The sequence below is a fragment of the Crinia signifera genome, chromosome 4 (assembly GCF_055691185.1).
Source record: "Crinia signifera chromosome 4, ASM5569118v1, whole genome shotgun sequence".
NCBI classification, from domain to species: domain Eukaryota; kingdom Metazoa; phylum Chordata; class Amphibia; order Anura; family Myobatrachidae; genus Crinia; species Crinia signifera.
This window is the reverse complement of record NC_139220.1, coordinates 292,172,252-292,192,727: the sequence shown is the minus strand read 5'-3', so window position 1 is coordinate 292,192,727 and position 20,476 is coordinate 292,172,252. Positions and strand designations below refer to the sequence as shown.

The 20,476-nt window shown below is 43.2% G+C and overlaps 2 protein-coding genes across 7 annotated transcripts in view; one reads left to right on the top strand and one right to left on the bottom strand.

The window, feature by feature from the left end:
* PGLS (6-phosphogluconolactonase) overlaps positions 1-1,432 on the bottom strand; it is a 28,753-nt gene extending 27,321 nt beyond the window's left edge. Inside the window, exon 1 of one of the 4 annotated variants that reach the window (XM_083185035.1) lies at positions 1,285-1,432. Coding sequence is in view for 1 of the 4 variants with exons in the window: in XM_083185032.1 (XP_083041158.1) it covers positions 1,037-1,095 (59 nt within the window). In the remaining 3 variants the exon portion in view is untranslated. The other 3 variants (XM_083185033.1, XM_083185036.1, XM_083185032.1) reach the window with 3 other exon arrangements.
* NXNL1 (nucleoredoxin like 1) lies at positions 983-19,391 on the top strand. 3 transcript variants are annotated; one of them, XM_083185038.1, is made up of 3 exons: positions 983-1,250; positions 14,307-14,713; positions 18,384-19,391. In XM_083185038.1, the coding sequence occupies exons 2-3, from the start codon at positions 14,385-14,387 to the stop codon at positions 18,706-18,708; spliced, it is 654 nt and encodes a 217-aa protein (XP_083041164.1). In that variant the 5' UTR covers positions 983-1,250; positions 14,307-14,384; the 3' UTR covers positions 18,709-19,391. The 3 variants fall into 3 exon arrangements, with proteins under 3 accessions (XP_083041164.1, XP_083041163.1, XP_083041165.1); XM_083185037.1 differs by lacking the exon at positions 983-1,250 and adding an exon at positions 1,275-1,599; XM_083185039.1 differs by lacking the exon at positions 983-1,250 and adding an exon at positions 8,757-8,841.
* Positions 19,392-20,476: the final 1,085 nt, after the last annotated feature.

The following is a 20,476-nucleotide window of genomic DNA, read 5'->3' as shown; positions in this document are numbered from 1 at the left end:
CTGGTAATTTGCTTCTTGGTGTAAAAGGGGTATTAGACAGGATTCAGTATTGAATCCCGGCGGTAGGGATCCCGGCGTTCGGAATCCCGACAGCCGAAATGCCGACAAGGGGGGGGACGTGGATCGCCCCCCCCTTGCGGGCCAAGTGCCTCGCTACGCTCGGCACACTAATTTATTCTCCCTCCAAGGGTGTCGTGGACACCCCAGGAGGGAGAATGTGTTGGCATTTCGGCGGTCGGGATTCCGGCGTCGGGATTGTGAACGCCGGGATCCCAACCGCCGGGATTTTAACTGCATCCCATTAGACACAGGGGCAAATGTACTAAGATGGGAGCTGTATTGAAGATGGGATGTTAACTATGAGCAACCAATAAGATTATAGTATCTTCTAGAAGAAGCTAAATAAGTAACTAGTAGAATCTGATTGAACATCCCATCTTCAAAAAAACTCTATCTTAGTACATTTTCCCCATATTCTTTGCGCTGGAAATAAGATATATACAGATTTAGAATTCAAACATAAAAGTTGAAATAACAGATTAGTAAATGTGTATAGGTGCAGGAGCTACACACCTTACTGGTTAAAGGACAAGAACATAAAAATTAAGCAACATAACACATTTTATAATTAACCAAGCATTAATTTCAATATGTACAAATACATCAATAAATAAATACATAAATCACACATCATTAGTGTTACAAAAACAATAAAATATCAGCAAGATCAGATATTAATGAACCCTTTAACAAAAATATCTACGCTGCTAAACAGGGCAGGCTGCTGGTCTTGGGTAACTATAAGTCGCAGCATGCCCTGTCTGCATCTTGATGTCCATGCTTGGAATGTAACAGGTCATCTGAGTACAGAATATTAGACAGACCTCCCATGAGATCATTGATGCAATGAGACATCACTAGATCCAATTTTATCTGCAGGAGTGTGAGATGTATTTTAAACACATACAAATCCATTAATAGATTGACAGAATATACGTTTGTTCTACACCTGTTACAGGCATCAAGCATAAAGCACCTTAGGACAACGAACAGAGCAGCATGACCCACGCCCACACATACACTTGTATTATGCATGCAATTACACTCAGCAGGAATACACTGACTCGCGCAGTGTGTACAGCGAAGCATGCACACTCCTCCACATACTAATAGCAGATTAATGTTAGGAATACTGTACCGAACACACACTGAGCCGCAGAATGAGATGAAAAAAAGAAGGGAACTGTCAGGTGAGTGGGCGGAAGTTACGTAATCTAGCCTTACCTGTGCGGCCTCAGTAAGGGCGGAAGTGTAAAGGAGGGATTCGTTCACCAGTTCTTCTCAGTCGAGCTGGGCTGCGATGAAAGTGTGTCAGTACTCGGAGGAAGTGAGGACAGATGGGGCGGAAATATCTTTATGTAAACACAGGGAGCTGGCAGATCAGTCCATGGTGGTGGTTATGATGTTGCAAGAGAAGTCTTCTGTTCTGTAGTGTATTGTGTAACTGCAACTACAATGCAAACTGTTTAACTGTGAGTCTATATACGCCCTGTACATGTGCACCGAAGCCAGGAGTAACTTGGCTGGAACTGAGCTATGGTAATGAACTGAAACTACAGTATTACTCCTTTGGTAAATATTTCAGCAGTCTGTACAAATAATAAATACCGGTAGTACATATCAGTACTAATTATTGTATATAGCCTCACCTTAGAGATGTTTCTGATTACAGCTAGTTATAAGTTTCAAAAAAATAATTTCTTTACAGGCTTTTTTTTTTTTAAGGAGATCTTTATTGTACATAAAGATTGCAAAATACAGATGATAACATTTGTCTCATATATAACATATATACCTTGTTGCAGCACAGTCAAAACACAGCACACATGCATACAGTAGTACATATTATAAAATAAAGTACAAGATAAACTCACATTATAGACTATACCAGTGGCAGCTCCTACCTTATAGTAGGAGGGGGACTGCTGCAGGCTCCTCCTGGTTCCATCCTGCCGCAGCATTAATAGTGTCTGTACAATGATGACAGGTGCCGGGACTAGCGCGTGCTTAGTACCGACCTCTGTACTGCGCATTCAGCGGCCAGCTTCTATGGGCTGCTTCGACAACAGCTCATAGAAGTGAAATCACGGTCCAGGCACCAAGATCAGCACAAGAGCTGTACCAACGTAGGTACTGCGCATGCGCAGACCCTGGATTTTTTGGGCTGCCATGTAGCAATGGGACTGCCTTGGGTGACTGGCAGGTTGGACGTCCAATAGGAAGTCACTGCCAATCACAGTGAAGCCATAGCAGTCTCTCATTAACATTACAGGAGGGCAAGGCTGTCTGTGATTCTGCGGCCTGAAATGCCACAGGTCTAGTCTGGGTGAACGATCTGCCCAATGACAGCCTTCAGCCGATTGGCAAGTACCTTGGCGAGGATCTTGTAGTCCACATTCAGGAGAGAGATGGGATGCCAATTGTTCAGGTCACATCTCTCCCCCTTCCGCTTATACAAGATCGTGATCTATACTTCCCTCAGCGAAGAGGGCATTTTGCCCTCCACCACCATCTCCTCATACAGCTTGAGCAAGTCCCAACTAATGAGGTCCCACAGCGAAACATAAAGCTTTTCTGGGAAACCATCACTGCCTTGCCTAAAGAATTAAGCGGCAGAGAGCACCTCCCCCAATGCCATGGGTGTGTCCATGGCTGATTTACCTGCAGAATCGATAGGGTTAGTGATACCTGACAGGAACTTATCCGTCTCGTCATTGTCTGTAGTCTTAGGGGAGTAGAGGTCGCTGTAGAAGTCGCAGATGACTTTCATCAAGCCTCCTTCCCCTGTCTTTGGATGCCATTCTCATCTCGCAGCTTGGTCAGGGGCATGTGGCCAGAGTGGATTTTCCTGAAAAAAGAAAGAAGAACACTTCTCACCCTTTTCCAGATTCTCCACCTTGGAACAGAAGACGATGCATCTGGACTCCTCCTCAAAGTGCCTTTTCAGGCTCTTTTTGGTCTCATCCAGGTCGTCGTTCACGTAACAGCCGCACCGCTGGAGGTCCACCAGGGACTGGAGGACACGCTGCAGTTTACTGTGGTTCCTCCTGCAGTTGCATACCTGGATACAACCTTTAACCTGAGAGAAACTGCAAAAGTGTTCAGGTTAGCACAGGCCAGCAATTTGTCTACATGTAGTCAAAATCGAATCAGGCGAGATGGCATCGCGCAGGACCGCACATTGCCATTGCTTGGGGGTATACACACTGAGCAATCCATGCTTAATTAGATTGCTTAGAGAACAGCTTATATTGCCCCATCTGTATGCCCGCCCACACAGAGGAAGAGCTAAAGATACAACACGCTGTGGAAGTCCTGGATGGGCAGTAGCCATGCAAAAGAACTTAAAGGCTACCATCCATCCATCAGGTGAAGAGCTAGGAACACAGCGTGGAAGTCCTGAATGGTTGGCAGCCATGCAAAATATCTAAAAGACTGCCACCTATAGGGTGAAGAGCTAATAAGATGGTGTGGAAGTCCTGGATGGTTGGCTAACTAGCAAAAGAGCTTAAAGGTAGCCACCCACCAGTTAAATAGAAAACACTGTTGAAGTTCTGGGGGAGGTGGCAGCCATGCAAAAGTTGTAACTGCTGTGAAGCCCCCAGCAGGTTCCACTAATAAACTTGCTGCAGATCACAAAGCCAGTTCACTGACAGCAGCTGCAGCCTCTCAAATCGTTCCACACACACAGCTCCGCCCAGATCAGGAAGTAACTTGCTGAGTGCTTTGAATGACAGCTTCTAGCTGACTGGGTAAAGTGCATGCACTGCACTTCCGGCCGGGCAGCACTCTGTATATGCGGCAGTGGCGAACTGGGCTGGTCACTTGGCAGATTCACATATGCATCCTAGGACGCAACCACATTTAACACTTTTGGGCTGGCGTACATGTAAATAGGTGTATAGGGGCACTAGTGCAATGCTTTTCCCAGAGCCCACACTGCTGTTAAAGCGTCCGTGCCTGTAGGGTGCAGCCTATTCAGCCTATCCCTAAATCCAGCCCTGTTACTCTAAAGCAGTGGTCAGGGAACAGGGGTAAATTACCCCAAATGGAGTAAAAATTAAATTCCACGGGGTAATGGACGGTCACGCTGCCGAGAATCTATATGCATACCTGACTGTGTCTTGGCAGCGCAACCGTTCATTATACCCAGTAATTTAATTGCATATAGAATCTATAAACAGTTTCTATATGCATGACCAGCTGTATGTGTTACAGTACTGTAGTGTACAAGGACCTGACGCAGTGCAGTGTGTCAGGCCCTTGTGTATATCACGCTTCCCTGTTTGATGCCCTGGGCCCAGCCTCCAAGACTCGTGCCCTTCCTCCAAGTCCACCCACTTCTTCAGTAGAGTTGACTAGTTTCTGCACCATCTTGGCAGCATGCAATCTGTGCTGCCGCTGTGGCGTCGAGTTTCTTTGCCTGGTTATAGGCTCCTGTCAAGGTATACCCATCTCTAGTCTAAGGGAAAAAAATGCATAGACTGTCACTATATCATCATGAAATACTGACACTAAGGGCGAGATTTGATGAGGACCGATATTGTGACTTTTGCGATAATATTGCAAAAACGGCCGAAATCACACTTTTTCCGAAATTCACACATTTTGTAGGATGCAAATTTTTTTGGGGGGAAATCCCACTTTTTTGCCGGGAATCGCACATTCTAACCTGCTAATTTTTAGTCACACTTCCATTCGCATCCAGATGTTTTCCCATTATAAAATATACAGCTCGCAAATTTAATGGGATGCAATTTTTGGTAAACGTTACTAAAAATCGCCAACCAAATAGACCAGGTTCTGACAGGCAAATTTGACAGAACCATGCACAGATCATTGAGATCTGTTCATGGTTATGTGTTAAAATATGTGTAAAAGTTAAAATGTAAAAAAAAAAATGGTGTGGGGTCCCCCATCCTGAGCATAACCAGCCCCGGGCTCATTGAGCCGGACCTGGTTTCAAAAATATGGGAGACAAAAAGCGTAGAGGTCTCCCGTATTTCTGAAACCAGCCCCATACTCTTGGACCGGTCCAGGTTCCAAAAATATGGCGGACAATAAAACTGGGGGTCCCCCGTATTTTAGAACCAGCACCGGGCTCCAGAAGCCAGCAGTGTCATGCCACAGCCGGAGGACACTTTTTACATAAGGTCCACGGCCATATCATGCTCACCGTGGCTGGTCAGCCCCAGACAGGGTACTTGGTGGAGTGAGGACCCCCCCAATAAAGGGGTCTTCCCCCCAGGCTTCACACGTCCAGGACTGAAGCCTGTGGCTGTCCCCGGCATCCGTGGGCTGATACATGTAAAAGTGTAAAAAAAAAATTGCTTTTTACAGGTGAAATAAAAGTCCCAGCAGGCCTCCCTCGCATGCTGGGACTTGGCAAACCACAAATCCCAGCATGCGGGGCATTAATGGGCCCTCTTGTAGTGTAAAAAACTGACACAGAGAACATTAAATCTTTATTATGCACACACTAATTTTACACCTATACTCACAAGTCCAGGCTCCAGCGTTGTCTCCGTCTCCCCCCCTGCAGCAGCTCAACCCGAAATAACAGCGGAGGAGAGCCAGCCCCCCTCGCACTGACTGCGGGGTGAGCTGGCTCCCGTTCCACTGACTGCAGGGTGAGTTGGCTCCTCCTTTCCCGCTGTCACTGCACTATAGATGCTCTCAGGCCCGTTGGCTGTATGCGTCTCTATGGAGATGCTTTCAGCCAATTGGGAAGCCCAGCTCTGATTGCCTGAAACATCTCCAGGAGACACATACAGCCAACAGGGCTGAGAGCATCTATAGTGCAGTGACGAGGTCTATCGCAGTCAGTGCGAGGGGAGATGGCTCACCTCCACTGTCAGTACGGGTGAGCTGCTGCAGGGGAGAGACAGAGACAATGCTGGAACCTGGACTTGTGAGTATAGGTGTGTGCATAATAAAGTTTTACTGTTCTCTGTGTCAGTGTTTTTTTTTTAACATTGTTTTTACAGGTGTTCTACAAGTCCAAGGTGGCCCATAAATGCCCGTATGCTGGGACTTGTGGTTTGCCAAGTCCCAGCATGTGGGGGAGGCCTGCTGGGACTTGTAGTTCACCTGTAAAAAGCAAAAAATTTAAACACTTCTACGGGTTCCAGCCCGGCGTCCACAGTCCATGGACGCCGGGGACAGCTCCGGGCTTCAGCCCTGCATGGGTGAAGCCTGGGGGGCCTTTATTGGGGGGGACCAGCCACGGTGAGCATGATACGACCGGGGGACCTTATGTAAAAAGTGTCCCCCGGCTGTGGCATGACACCGCGGGCTGTTGGATTTTTGGAACCTGGTCCTGCTCAATGAACCCAGGGCTGGATATGCTCATGAGGGGGGACCCGCACCATTTTTCCCCCATTTTTTAACACAAAATCGTACACGTCATCAAAATCGCACATTTTTATGACTACAAATCACACATTTTAAGGACTAAAAATCACACCACATTGCACTTTTCTGACGCAAATTCGCAATTTCATTAAATATGTGAATTCAGGCAAAAAAAAATATTTTGAAAAGTTCGATATGGTATGATTTCGGAAAATGTGATAAAATCACATCCTATTAAATGTCACCCTAATATTTGCCGTGACGTCACATTATGGCTATACCACACACAACCTGGCAGCCATTGATGTTGATTACCATGTATGGCTGTGTGTGGTACAAATTTTGTACCACACACAGCCATACATGGTAATCATCATCATCATCATCATCATCAATGGCTGCAAGTCTGTGTACTGTACTAGCAGGATATATCATCAGTCTCTGGGGGTACAGTCAAGGGTGCAAATATGGCGGTACGGGGTGGTACGGCGTACCGGTAAAACATTGTGCCGGTACCCCATACCGCCATATCAAATACCCCCCGAATTGCTAACTGCGCATGCGTGCATTTGTAAGTGGCGGGGGCGTGGGCGCCGCCCCGCCACCACTGTTTCCCTTTGGAGGGAGCGCATCGCGCGTCTCTCCTTCCCCTCCCTGTGTCACTGTGATTGGGCTGCCTGTCAGCCAATCAGAGCTCATGGGGGGGGGGGGGGGGCAGCCAATCAGCAGCCAGCCCACGAGATATGATTGACTGAAGGACAGTCACAGCCAGGGACACAGTAAAGCCGAGAGGACACCAAGACACAAGAAGACAGCCAGCAATGCAGACACGGAGGGTGTGTTGTGCTGCTGCTGGCTTATTCTGGCACTGTGGGGGCATATCTGGCACTGGGTTCATACCTAGCACTGTGGGGGCATATGTGTGGCACTGTGGGGGCATACTTAGCACTGTGGGGGCATATCTGCACTGGGGGCATACTTAGCACTGTGGGGGCATATGTGTGGCACTGTGGGGGCATATTTGAAACTGGGGACATACTTAGCACTGTGGGGGCATATATGTGTGGCACTGTGGGGGAATATATGTGTGGCCCTGTGCATACCCTCCAACATCTGGAGGGAAGAAATTGGTGCACATTCGAGAAGGGAGCGTGGCCAAATGGGCGTGGTCAGTGGGACAGGGGTGTGGCCAAATCACCTTTCCGAATGTGTATTGGCGCAAATTAAGATCATATACCCGGGGCCCCAGGTATCATGTCAGCAGCACTCACCTGCTTTCTGTTCATCAGCTCAAATACTGTATCGGTGGCGCCCCTGTGCTCTTTCAGGTGTGCACTGGCTTTGCACTCCCCTGGGAACGGAGAGAAGGTGCAGGGGTTCCGGGGAGAAATCCCTAAGCAAGGAGAGGACGGCCGTCCCGCTGAGTCCCCCTGCAGTGCAACCCGGGAAATGTAGTCTAGGCCACTCATACTACACAAAGAGCAGCTGGTAGTGTAACAGATGAAGACTACAATTCCCAGAGTCGCAGGAGCCACCTCAAAAATCGGTACATTAGGTACAGTTAGATTTAGCCGGTACAGACCATTAAAAACGGTACTGTACCGGTTAAATCAGTACAGTTGGAGGGTATGACTGTGGTGGCATATTAATAATGGGCATCAGTTGTGCGGCAGCGGCGCAATGGGCATTATGGCATGGGTATTATGTATTGGCTGTGTGACGTGTAACAGGCAACAGGCATTTCGGCGCGCAATATCCCTGTTTGTAGTTTATCTGGCTCCTACATTTTGTGTGCAGGATGCAATGCATAAGCCCAAACAGAAATGTCATTGTGTTCTAAAGCTTTGTCATGTAGCCACTCCCCCTTGTGTCATATGACCATATCCCTGACCACGCCCCTAACCACGCCCATTTTTGTTGCATGTCTTCGGCGCGTGGCACAGTACCACTGAGACACTTTTTCTACTTGCACCACTGGTACAGTGTGTATTACAATTATATTTATTTCCTTCCTTTCAAATCAAGGGGGTAACGTCAGCATATCTAAACATATTTTGGGGTAAAAGGTAAAAAAAAGTTCCCTGACCCCTGCTCTAAAGCTTGCAGAAAACTCAGTCATACCTAAAAAACCATCCCGTTATAAAATATCAAACAGGGCAAGATATATTTATTTCCTAGACTTAAAAAGATGCATAATGTGACACCAAAAATATATAGGAAATCTTCAATCCACAAACTTAGCATAACATTTGATGGATATAAGTATTGACATAAGCTGATTATGCTCCCAGAATCTTTTGCATCAGATCTATTTATAGGAATGCAAACTAATTCCTTCCCAATGCTCACAGACCTCACAAGCAAATGCTTAGTAGAATCTTCAGGCAATGTCTTCTAATAAACCAGTCTACTACATTTCCATAGAAGGTAGGTAATCTCCACAATATGAATCTTAGAACATTTGGTACTTATGTATTATCTGGACTCCCATGTTAAATGCACCCCATTATTTCATACCCCTACTATCCAACTACGCATGGAGTTGATTTTATATAGTGTGGCGAGCCACCGTGCCCGAAGCGTGGTGAGTGCAGCGAGCCCCGCGAGGGGACGCGGTCTCATAAGAAAAACGGGAGTCCAGATATTACAGTACATAAGTACCGAACATTTTTTCATGTAGCACTGAAACACAATAATGGAAAAGTTAAATATGAGTGTAGCCATTTATTAATAATAGGCCAAGAAGAAGAGGGCCCCTTAAGGGATCCTGTCAGCATCCCAGTGGACGGAATGCCGGCAGTCACAAAATTTGCCGACATTCCGACTAGTGCCAGAAAACTGACCGACACTAGAATGTTGATGATGACGCTAGCATCGGCATTCCAAGTGGTCCATGATCTGTATGTATTACCTCCTGATGAATGTATAAGAACATTTTTGTAGTTTCCTATATGATACGAGAAATATATATTTATAAGATTTGAGACAATTCATTCACTTTTAAATGTTTACTCTAGGTCATTTTTTTTTTTTGTAATTATGACATTTATTCTAATATTACACAATAAATTATGACATTTATTATAATATTTAGTGCCTTGTATGATTTTATGTTTAGAATTGTCATTTTCTGAATAAATACTTTTTTTTGTTGTTGTATCAAACTATCAGTGACCAGACTGATCATGTGGTCTGGCAGTTTGTGGAGCATTTTATTTTATTTCAGTAATTACTTTACCACCTTATTCTTGTACTATTTTTTGTTGTTTGTATTTTTGCCTGAACATTATGTTTGCAGTTTAGATAATCACTGGTACTAAAGAGGAATGTAAATTTTTCTTGATCAACAAACTAATGAAATCATTAAAGGGATTAGACCTTAACATTTATACAGTATTAGCCCTGTGCATATTTGCTGTTAGTGGAATATTAAAATAATTAATAGCTACTCTGTTTAATTATCCAACATGCATGTAAGTACTATTAGAATTTATATATATATATATATATATATATATATATATATATATATATATATATATATATATATATATATATATATATATAACAGACATTGGATGGGCTCTGCACACACTAAATTAACTGATAATAAATAGTGGAGATTTGGTTCATGAATTGATCAATGCATTTAAGCCTGCAGCCCCCGTCAAGGGACCCCACTGTTCTGCAGGTCCTACCACTATCGCTGAAAATGGCTGCAATACACATAGCTATCACATCAATGTTTGATACCAGGCATGCTATCAGGTCTGAAGCTCGCAGCAGACTGTGCTTTTATAGGTGAGCAGCTACCAACACACCTGTCACTAATCATCTAGGGAAATGGCTAACATAAGCTATGGAATCTTAGTTAAAAACAGGGTGCATGAGAGAATGTGACCACAATAAGACTAATTAAAAAATTAATCTAATAAACAATATATACACTTATCATCGGCACTCACCTTTCCTAGTTTTGGGGTGCCCTATGGCTTGTGACCACATTGTTTAAACAGACATTGGATGGGCTCTGCACACACTAAATTAACTGATAATAAATAGTGGAGATTTGGTTCATGAATTGATCAATGCATTTAAGCCTGCAGCCCCCGTCAAGGGACCCCACTGTTCTGCAGGTCCTACCACTATCGCTGAAAATGGCTGCAATACACATAGCTATCACATCAATGTTTGATACCAGGCATGCTATCAGGTCTGAAGCTCACAGCAGACTTTGCTTTTATAGGTGAGCAGCTACCAACACACCTGTCACTAATCATCTAGGGAAATGGCTAACATAAGCTATGGAATCTTAGTTAAAAACAGGGTGCATGAGAGAATGTGACCACAATAAGACTAATTAAAAAATTAATCTAATAAACAATATATACACTTATCATCGGCACTCACCTTTCCTAGTTTTGGGGTGCCCTATGGCTTGTGACCACATTGTTTAAACAGACATTGGATGGGCTCTGCACACACTAAATTAACTGATAATAAATAGTGGAGATTTGGTTCATGAATTGATCAATGCATTTAAGCCTGCAGCCCCCGTCAAGGGACCCCACTGTTCTGCAGGTCCTACCACTATCGCTGAAAATGGCTGCAATACACATAGCTATCACATCAATGTTTGATACCAGGCATGCTATCAGGTCTGAAGCTCACAGCAGACTTTGCTTTTATAGGTGAGCAGCTACCAACACACCTGTCACTAATCATCTAGGGAAATGGCTAACATAAGCTATGGAATCTTAGTTAAAAACAGGGTGCATGAGAGAATGTGACCACAATAAGACTAATTAAAAAATTAATCTAATAAACAATATATACACTTATCATCGGCACTCACCTTTCCTAGTTTTGGGGTGCCCTATGGCTTGTGACCACATTGTTTAAACAGACATTGGATGGGCTCTGCACACACTAAATTAACTGATAATAAATAGTGGAGATTTGGTTCATGAATTGATCAATGCATTTAAGCCTGCAGCCCCCGTCAAGGGACCCCACTGTTCTGCAGGTCCTACCACTATCGCTGAAAATGGCTGCAATACACATAGCTATCACATCAATGTTTGATACCAGGCATGCTATCAGGTCTGAAGCTCACAGCAGACTTTGCTTTTATAGGTGAGCAGCTACCAACACACCTGTCACTAATCATCTAGGGAAATGGCTAACATAAGCTATGGAATCTTAGTTAAAAACAGGGTGCATGAGAGAATGTGACCACAATAAGACTAATTAAAAAATTAATCTAATAAACAATATATACACTTATCATCGGCACTCACCTTTCCTAGTTTTGGGGTGCCCTATGGCTTGTGACCACATTGTTTAAACAGACATTGGATGGGCTCTGCACACACTAAATTAACTGATAATAAATAGTGGAGATTTGGTTCATGAATTGATCAATGCATTTAAGCCTGCAGCCCCCGTCAAGGGACCCCACTGTTCTGCAGGTCCTACCACTATCGCTGAAAATGGCTGCAATACACATAGCTATCACATCAATGTTTGATACCAGGCATGCTATCAGGTCTGAAGCTCACAGCAGACTTTGCTTTTATAGGTGAGCAGCTACCAACACACCTGTCACTAATCATCTAGGGAAATGGCTAACATAAGCTATGGAATCTTAGTTAAAAACAGGGTGCATGAGAGAATGTGACCACAATAAGACTAATTAAAAAATTAATCTAATAAACAATATATACACTTATCATCGGCACTCACCTTTCCTAGTTTTGGGGTGCCCTATGGCTTGTGACCACATTGTTTAAACAGACATTGGATGGGCTCTGCACACACTAAATTAACTGATAATAAATAGTGGAGATTTGGTTCATGAATTGATCAATGCATTTAAGCCTGCAGCCCCCGTCAAGGGACCCCACTGTTCTGCAGGTCCTACCACTATCGCTGAAAATGGCTGCATATATTGTTTATTAGATTAATTTTTTAATTAGTCTTATTGTGGTCACATTCTCTCATGCACCCTGTTTTTAACTAAGATTCCATAGCTTATGTTAGCCATTTCCCTAGATGATTAGTGACAGGTGTGTTGGTAGCTGCTCACCTATAAAAGCAAAGTCTGCTGTGAGCTTCAGACCTGATAGCATGCCTGGTATCAAACATTGATGTGATAGCTATGTGTATTGCAGCCATTTTCAGCGATAGTGGTAGGACCTGCAGAACAGTGGGGTCCCTTGACGGGGGCTGCAGGCTTAAATGCATTGATCAATTCATGAACCAAATCTCCACTATTTATTATCAGTTAATTTAGTGTGTGCAGAGCCCATCCAATGTCTGTTTAAACAATGTGGTCACAAGCCATAGGGCACCCCAAAACTAGGAAAGGTGAGTGCCGATGATAAGTGTATATATTGTTTATTAGATTAATTTTTTAATTAGTCTTATTGTGGTCACATTCTCTCATGCACCCTGTTTTTAACTAAGATTCCATAGCTTATGTTAGCCATTTCCCTAGATGATTAGTGACAGGTGTGTTGGTAGCTGCTCACCTATAAAAGCAAAGTCTGCTGTGAGCTTCAGACCTGATAGCATGCCTGGTATCAAACATTGATGTGATAGCTATGTGTATTGCAGCCATTTTCAGCGATAGTGGTAGGACCTGCAGAACAGTGGGGTCCCTTGACGGGGGCTGCAGGCTTAAATGCATTGATCAATTCATGAACCAAATCTCCACTATTTATTATCAGTTAATTTAGTGTGTGCAGAGCCCATCCAATGTCTGTTTAAACAATGTGGTCACAAGCCATAGGGCACCCCAAAACTAGGAAAGGTGAGTGCCGATGATAAGTGTATATATTATATATATATATATATATATATATATATATATATATATATTCACAACTTTTCAATATTTTGTAAACCTGAACAATGTTTTATTTATCAGAAATGCTGTGCATATTTTTACAATTGGTAAAGTGAAATACTGTAGTAGTAATTCAATTTGCTCAGAATTTACTGTTTGTTGAACCATCTAGTCAGTTTATTGTTAACATAAACTCTAGAGTGTTTAAATAAAGTTGAATCTGATATCTACATTTAGCTAAAGGGGTGTACACACGGAGCAAATTTGTGCTATTTTCTAAGCAATCTGACTAGATTGCTTAGAAAGTAAGCACAGATCTCTCTGTGTGTATGCTCCGAGAGATTAAATATCTCTTGCTAACTAAGTCAGTGCATGCAGTCACAATCTAGTCAAATTGCTTAGCAAATGACTGCAAATCTGTCTGTGTGTACATAATGAGAGATACTGATCGCAATCTCTCTTTCTGAACCACTACCCTGCCTTTTTTGCTTAAGTAAAATTGCTTAGCAAAATTGCTTAGCACAAATCTCTGTGTGTGTATGTGCTCTCCATTGGGAGATCTTGACACCAGAAAAATTGCTTAGCAAAATTGCTTAGCACAGATCTCTACGTGTGTATGACCCTTAAGGTAGACATTTTTTGACTTGAGACAACATATATGAGAATGCAACCTGACAGTACATCTGTAAAATGTAACTAAAATACAAAATGCAGGCTATAAAAAGGAATAACACACTGATTATGAAAATTGTAATAATGAAGGTGTGTGAGAATTTGTGTTAAAAATGCATTACTATACAATAAAGAGAATGGATAACGGATCAATGCTGCCTCACATTAAGCTATCAGGCAATCAGGATCAAACTTACAAAAACTCCCACCGTGCTTAGTAACCCTACACTATTAATCTAATTTTTTTTTTTTTTAGATTAACATATCCAGATTGCTCATGTTTACGAGGGATGGGTGAAATTTATGTACTGGCACAAAGTTTCAGGTTTTGTTGGAATCACCTCATTAAAGCTGTCTTTTCTCATTACAGACCTTCCTTAAACTGGAAAAATATTTCTTGACACAAGTTTGCATTTAAATCAAGCGATTTCCCCCTGTTCAAGACAAAATGGCTGACCTGTTTCTTGGCAAAGTGTTGGTAAAAAACAACCGAGATCAGGACGAGTTGGACACAGATAAGGAGGTGTGGGAGCGTTTGGAAAATCGCGTTGTCCTCTTGTATTTTGCGGATTCAGAGAGTTCACGATGCCAGGAATTTACACCACTCATAAAAGACTTCTTTACAAAACTAACTGACGAGTTCTATGTGAATCGTTCTTCCCAACTTGTCCTGATCTACGTGTCCCGAGACCACAGTGAGGAAGAATATGACAGTTTTATAAAGGATATGCCGAAACGATGGTTACTAGTACCCTTTGAGGATGAAGAGTTAAGAAGGTAGTCAAAGGTCACAGGTTTACTGCTGTGTTCAGATACTTGTATACAGTTAAGTGAGCGAAAATAAACCTTGTGAACTTTTTTTGCTAAAAAAAAAATATAAAACATTTATAAGAACAAGTCCGGAGGGAAAAATAGCATTAACCATGACAAGTAATCATTCTTTATTTTTTGTTCTGCTGGTTAGAAAATGAAAGCTGATTTGTGATTGGTTTCTTTAGCATACTTGCCCACTTCTGGAATCTCTAGGACAAACTTGACCTACCTGTGGCTCCTTAACTGTTGTGAAAGTACACATCCCAGCATGCTCTAACATATCCCAGCATGTTTTAACATTCCTAAATAGCAATGTGTGAAAGAGCTTGCTGGGACTTGTAGTTTCACAACAGCTGGAGAGCTACAGGTTGTCCAGACTTCTTCTAGTAGATTTCTAAATGTGGTGGAGACATTGCCAGATCCTGGTAGAGTGGACAATCAACTAACATCCCTCCAGTAACGAAAAGTCGATGAGAGGTGTGATGGTGCATTTTTCTATAAATCTAATAATGAAGGCCTCACAACCAACAATGTAATGCCGTGAAGCATAAAAAAATATTTGTTGGAGCTGCGATAATACAGGGAGACTGTCAGCAGGACTTCTTGGTGGTGGGGCCTGATGTAGACGTCATCAAGCCCCGTCACCCCGGTAATGCAAATCCCGCAATTCAGGGATCTATGGGGGGTGTCTCTAAAAGGGTGCGATTTGCCCTCCCCCAAAAAGCCGCAAATCTAAATAATTTTGCGTTGCCGACGGGGAGATGGGAGCCTCCTGACCAATCTGGGAGGATATAAAACCCTGCAATAATATGATTTGCTACACTAGACCTACCTGGACTTACTGCTCCCTGGCCCTCACGGGGCTCAGCCCTATGTGCTATATCCCATGTAGATACATATGGATGACCAGCAGTTGGGATGCTGGTTTTCAAAATGCATACGGCCGCATCCCGAATTAGGGGAACCCGACATGGGTCAGTTCATTATACTCCCCCCCCCAACACTCCCTGCAGTCTAATCGTAAGCCCAACCCTTCCAGCCTCACCATAACCCTCCGTTCTAGTGCCTAACCATAACACCTGCACCTGCCACCTAAACCTAACTCCTGCCTGCAGCCTAACCATAACCCCTCCATCAAAGTGCCTAACCCTCCCTCCCACAGCCTAAGTCTAACCTTCTTATCCTTCCTGCAGCCTAAGCCTAAGTCCCCCCTAATGCCTTTCCCACCTTACCCTAACCCTGTGCCGGAATGCGTCAATGCAGCCATCCCCATCTGCCGTGATGCTGAACGCATCCCATCCAATGCCATAATTTACTGAACATCAGTTAATAAATATTTGCATTGCTGATGCTGCTCAGCTTGGAAATTAAGCACCAAAAATACACATGACATGATAATATAAAAGTTTCAGTGCCACATATTTTTTAAATCACAAATATATCTTGAGCCAACAAGTAAATGGGAACTAAATAAAGAAAAAAATCTAAAAGTATTTGCAAAAGATTGTATAAACTGATATAAAATGACTATAAAATGTATATACTACATTTTATGTTCTCACACAGTGGAATAAAAATGGATTTATATTCAAGACTTCATACCACTAATCAATGTAAAAAGATATCAGCAATAATTGTCATAAAATCGCCCAATTTGCTGAAAAAACACCTGTAAACCCTGGAGCAATACTACAGTATGTAATCAAAGGTCACCGAACTGCTCATACATTTTACCACCTACATAGAAATCTAAATTTAAAAAAAGAATAGAACCTACAGTGCGGTTCCATCTACTTTGCCCTTTGTGTGTGTGTGTGTGTGTGTGTGTGTGTGTAGCAGGTGGGATCAAATGGTTTATTCATCAGGAACAGGAACGATTCATTCATATATCATTTTATCTATATATCATTATCAATATAGCACATTCCCCCTTACAATTGTAAAAACATATTAACTGCTACCATGCAAGGATGAAGGGTTTACCATGGTTCTGGTATACAATCCGACATTTAAGACTGCATGTACTGTATATTATCCAACCTAATCCTCCTATTGTGTATCATTAGCCACGCTAATAAATATAATCTGGGTTCAGTCATTGGATTAGTGATATATATTTTTTTTCTTACATGTGGATACATCCTTGCTAATAGCCTGTGTATTATGTGAATGGGGAGAGGGTGTTCATTACTTTAGACTACATGTGACTCTATATGACATTCAGTGATATTTAGGTAACTATTGTAAAATGTTCTAATTCTCTCTGCACATGTTACATCTGCCCCCCCCCTCCCCTGCTGTGCACATGGTTTTGTCCATTTGAGAAGAAATTTTTCTTTGCGAGTGAACCAGAATAAACCCTTATATATGTGTGTGTATAGTCATCATTAGTAGCGACTATTATCACATTGAAGCATGATAAGGTTTGTACAACATGAAGAATAAGTGCTAGCTCAGTCTTATGTAGGGTACACACCAGGACGACCTGCTCACGATGCACATCGTGAGCGGGTCATCAGTGTCTTGTCCGACCCGCTCACGGTGACGCGGGGGGGGCACGACCCGATCCGATGGCGACCCGCACCTGGCTGTATGGTCGTCATTGAGATCCTACCTGCAGATCCTACCAACAACCGACTGACCCGCGGGACCGCGCATCGGATCGGTATCGGTCCACACCAGGTCAGAAAAGGGCCCAATCACCACACAATCTACATCCAATTGGTCGGAATTGGATCTAGATTGAGGGGATCGGGCCCTAGTCATCCTGGTGTGTACCCAGCATTAATATTAGGTCTGTTTAGAGAAAACTAAAGCAAGATGCCTACCGTGAGAGATGCGCACTCTGGTGGCAGTCATTCTGTTATTGAACCAATTTTCACGATAATGCAGCCTATCAGTTCACTAGGAAACAAAATCACAAAGCAGGAGAAAATGGATTTCTGTTACTGTTGTGACTAGGGACCCCATGATCCCTAAATCTGTCCCTAGCATCACACCCTTGAATAGTGTCACTTAGCAGCCTGGACACCAGAGAGTTTGAGTGAGGTGTCTTTCCTGGGGCAGTGGTCCATTACTGGAAACTGCATCGATGAAGACCACTGATAAAATGACAGGCGCGGCTGCCTCTTATCTGTGAAGGGTTCCAGTTGCAGGGTAAAGCAGAGACAGGAGGCGTGGCTCGGACAGAGCTAATTGCTTGAAGAAAATGCCAGCATGCCTGAGAAGGTGTGGTGGCTGGCAATTCATCATAGAGGCGATCAGAGCTGATTCTTGAGACTGTCAACCACCAATCAGTGCCATGCCCCCAGAAGCAGTCCTCCAAGGAGCATAGCATTACTGGCAGTAAACCACGTCCCTTTTTTGGGGGGTGTCTGCTGAGGTTGAAAACACTCTAAAGTGCCATAAGATGTTACCACATTTGGTGATACCAACTAGAGCATTGAGAACAAAGATGACTAGATCATTCCCCAAATGTTAAATCCAGTAGATTATTAACTAAAAAGAGTTTGCTTCAAAGTTACCTAGGTCGACAGCGATTATTCCAAATTCAAAGTAATTATTTACGGTAAGAGAATGTTTTGTATGATTTACCTAGGTAATTATATTGTTTCCACATTATCTTCTCTTTTAGAGACCTTGAAGTCCAGTTCTCAGTTTCAGAAGTACCAGTCCTTGTAGTTCTCAAACCTTCTGGACAGTTGATCTCACCAAATGCAGTGGAGGAAGTGGCACGACTGGGACCCACGTGCTTCAAGAACTGGCAGGAAGTCTCAGATATCATTGACAGAAGCTTCTTGCCGGCAGAATTCTGTGACACCACAGCCTCACGGAGCTTTAGCGACCCGATCCGTAGAGTAAAATACAAAGTGGAGGACACCAAAAAGAAGAAGGAAAGGGCAGGAGGGGATGATGAAGAGGATGGTGGTGGTAGAGGAGGAGGGACAGACTTCTTCTGAACAAAATCATCTATGGATTTATTTCTTGTGTTGTCTTTCAATAGTCAAAATCTTTCAACTAAAAGTACAGTATAATTCAAATTATAAATATTTGGAGTTTAAAAAATAACTGTAAAAAGAACTTGATATTGAAGCTCTTAAGACTTCTACCCAATTGAGTGGTTTGCCATGTTTCTATTTTGAATGTCTGCTGTTCTGCCTTACACCAGGTAGTAGAATCCCTGCTAAAGTGCATACACACTGTACAATTTTTTTGGCCAATTTGTTCTTTTTGGCCCTTCTGAATGATATTGGTCAAAATAGCTTTCAGTGTGTACACTGAAAGACAATGATGACCAATTTCCCTTGAACCCAGTGTTGTGAACGAAAGATCTTTATGAAAGACAAACGATCTAGCTACAGTCTATAGTTTTTTTTAAAAAGATATCCAAATTGAGCTGCAGGCACAGTTGATGAACAACCTTGATGAACAATTGTTGGGTATGTGCACCATTATTCATCGTTCATCGCATACACACTGAAAGATATTTTAACCAATATATTCAGAAGGGCCAAAATGAACTAAATTGGTCAAAAAAAATTGTACAATGTGCATACACCTCTACAATGAGCAACTACTTTACAATTCTTGTCTCCCACTCCCCTTTCATTCTTCTAATTATCTTGGTAATTTTAATTAGTGCAGGAGGACACTGTCACCTGTCTCCCCTAGACTTTGGTCATATAGGCCCTTATTCTGGTTGGTGCGGATATGTCCGCATGCGTTCGTTCCGCCGATTTTTTGTGTTTGCGCATGTGCAGAGGCATATCTGCGCATGTGCGAAAGGGACATACGTCCAAATTCCGCATGAATTGTTTACACTACGAACAGGGGGAGGAGAGGGGCGTGAAGGGCTGTTTGGCCTCATTAACATATGCATATGAAAACGCTGGGCATACGTATGGTAATGCGACTGTGACGCACGTGTAGGGGGCGGACATATGACATTGCCGGATGTCAGCTGCCCGCCCAGATACCTGTTTTTGCACGGAGAAATGCCCGAGTGGTCTGAGCTTGCGGGAGCTGCCTGACCACTCGGTCCTGCATTCGATGGTATGCGACCATCGAATGATGGGGGAGGTTCCCAGAGATGGAGGAGGTGTATACATGAGAAATCCACTCGTGCTCCGTGCGGTCAGCGGCTTACCGCATTCGGACGGAGTGAGCAATGCGTACGGAAGGCGGGGTTTAGGACGCACGGTCCTGGCCGCATATTCGGCTCCAGCCGCACAGACCAGAATAAGGCCCATAGTTATCTACAAAATATCCATAATTGCTTGCTACGTAATTGAGGATTCCCTTTTGCCTGGCCTGAAATAAAAGACTCCTCGGCACTTAGGGCCTTATTCTAGTTCACTCTTTCTGACAATATCCTTCTTAGATGGACAAAACCATGTGCACTGCAGGTGGGGCAGATGTTACTTGTGCAGAGAGAATTAGATTTGGGTGGGGTTTTACTTCAAATTGAGATCTATATTACAGTGTAAAAATAAAGCAGTCAGTATTTACCCTGCACAGAAACAAAATAACTCACCCAAATCTAATTCTCTCTGCACATTTTACAGCTGCCCCCCTGCAGTGCACATGGTTTTGTCCTTCTAAGAAGGATTTTGTCAGAAAGAGTGAACTAGAATAAGGCCCATATATAGGTTTCCCACACTTATATCACACTCTCCTGTTTAACCCTCAAAGCTAAAGCTGAGCTACTGTACAATGTGGCATAATGTG

Bases quoted from the DNA above. Each gene is read 5' to 3' on its own strand.
- NXNL1 (XM_083185038.1), top strand. From the start codon at position 14,385: ATGGCTGACCTGTTTCTTGGCAAAGTGTTGGTAAAAAACAACCGAGAT. The intron at 14,714-18,383 runs GTAGTCAAAGGT...CTTCTCTTTTAG, and splicing joins GAGGATGAAGAGTTAAGAAG to AGACCTTGAAGTCCAGTTCT.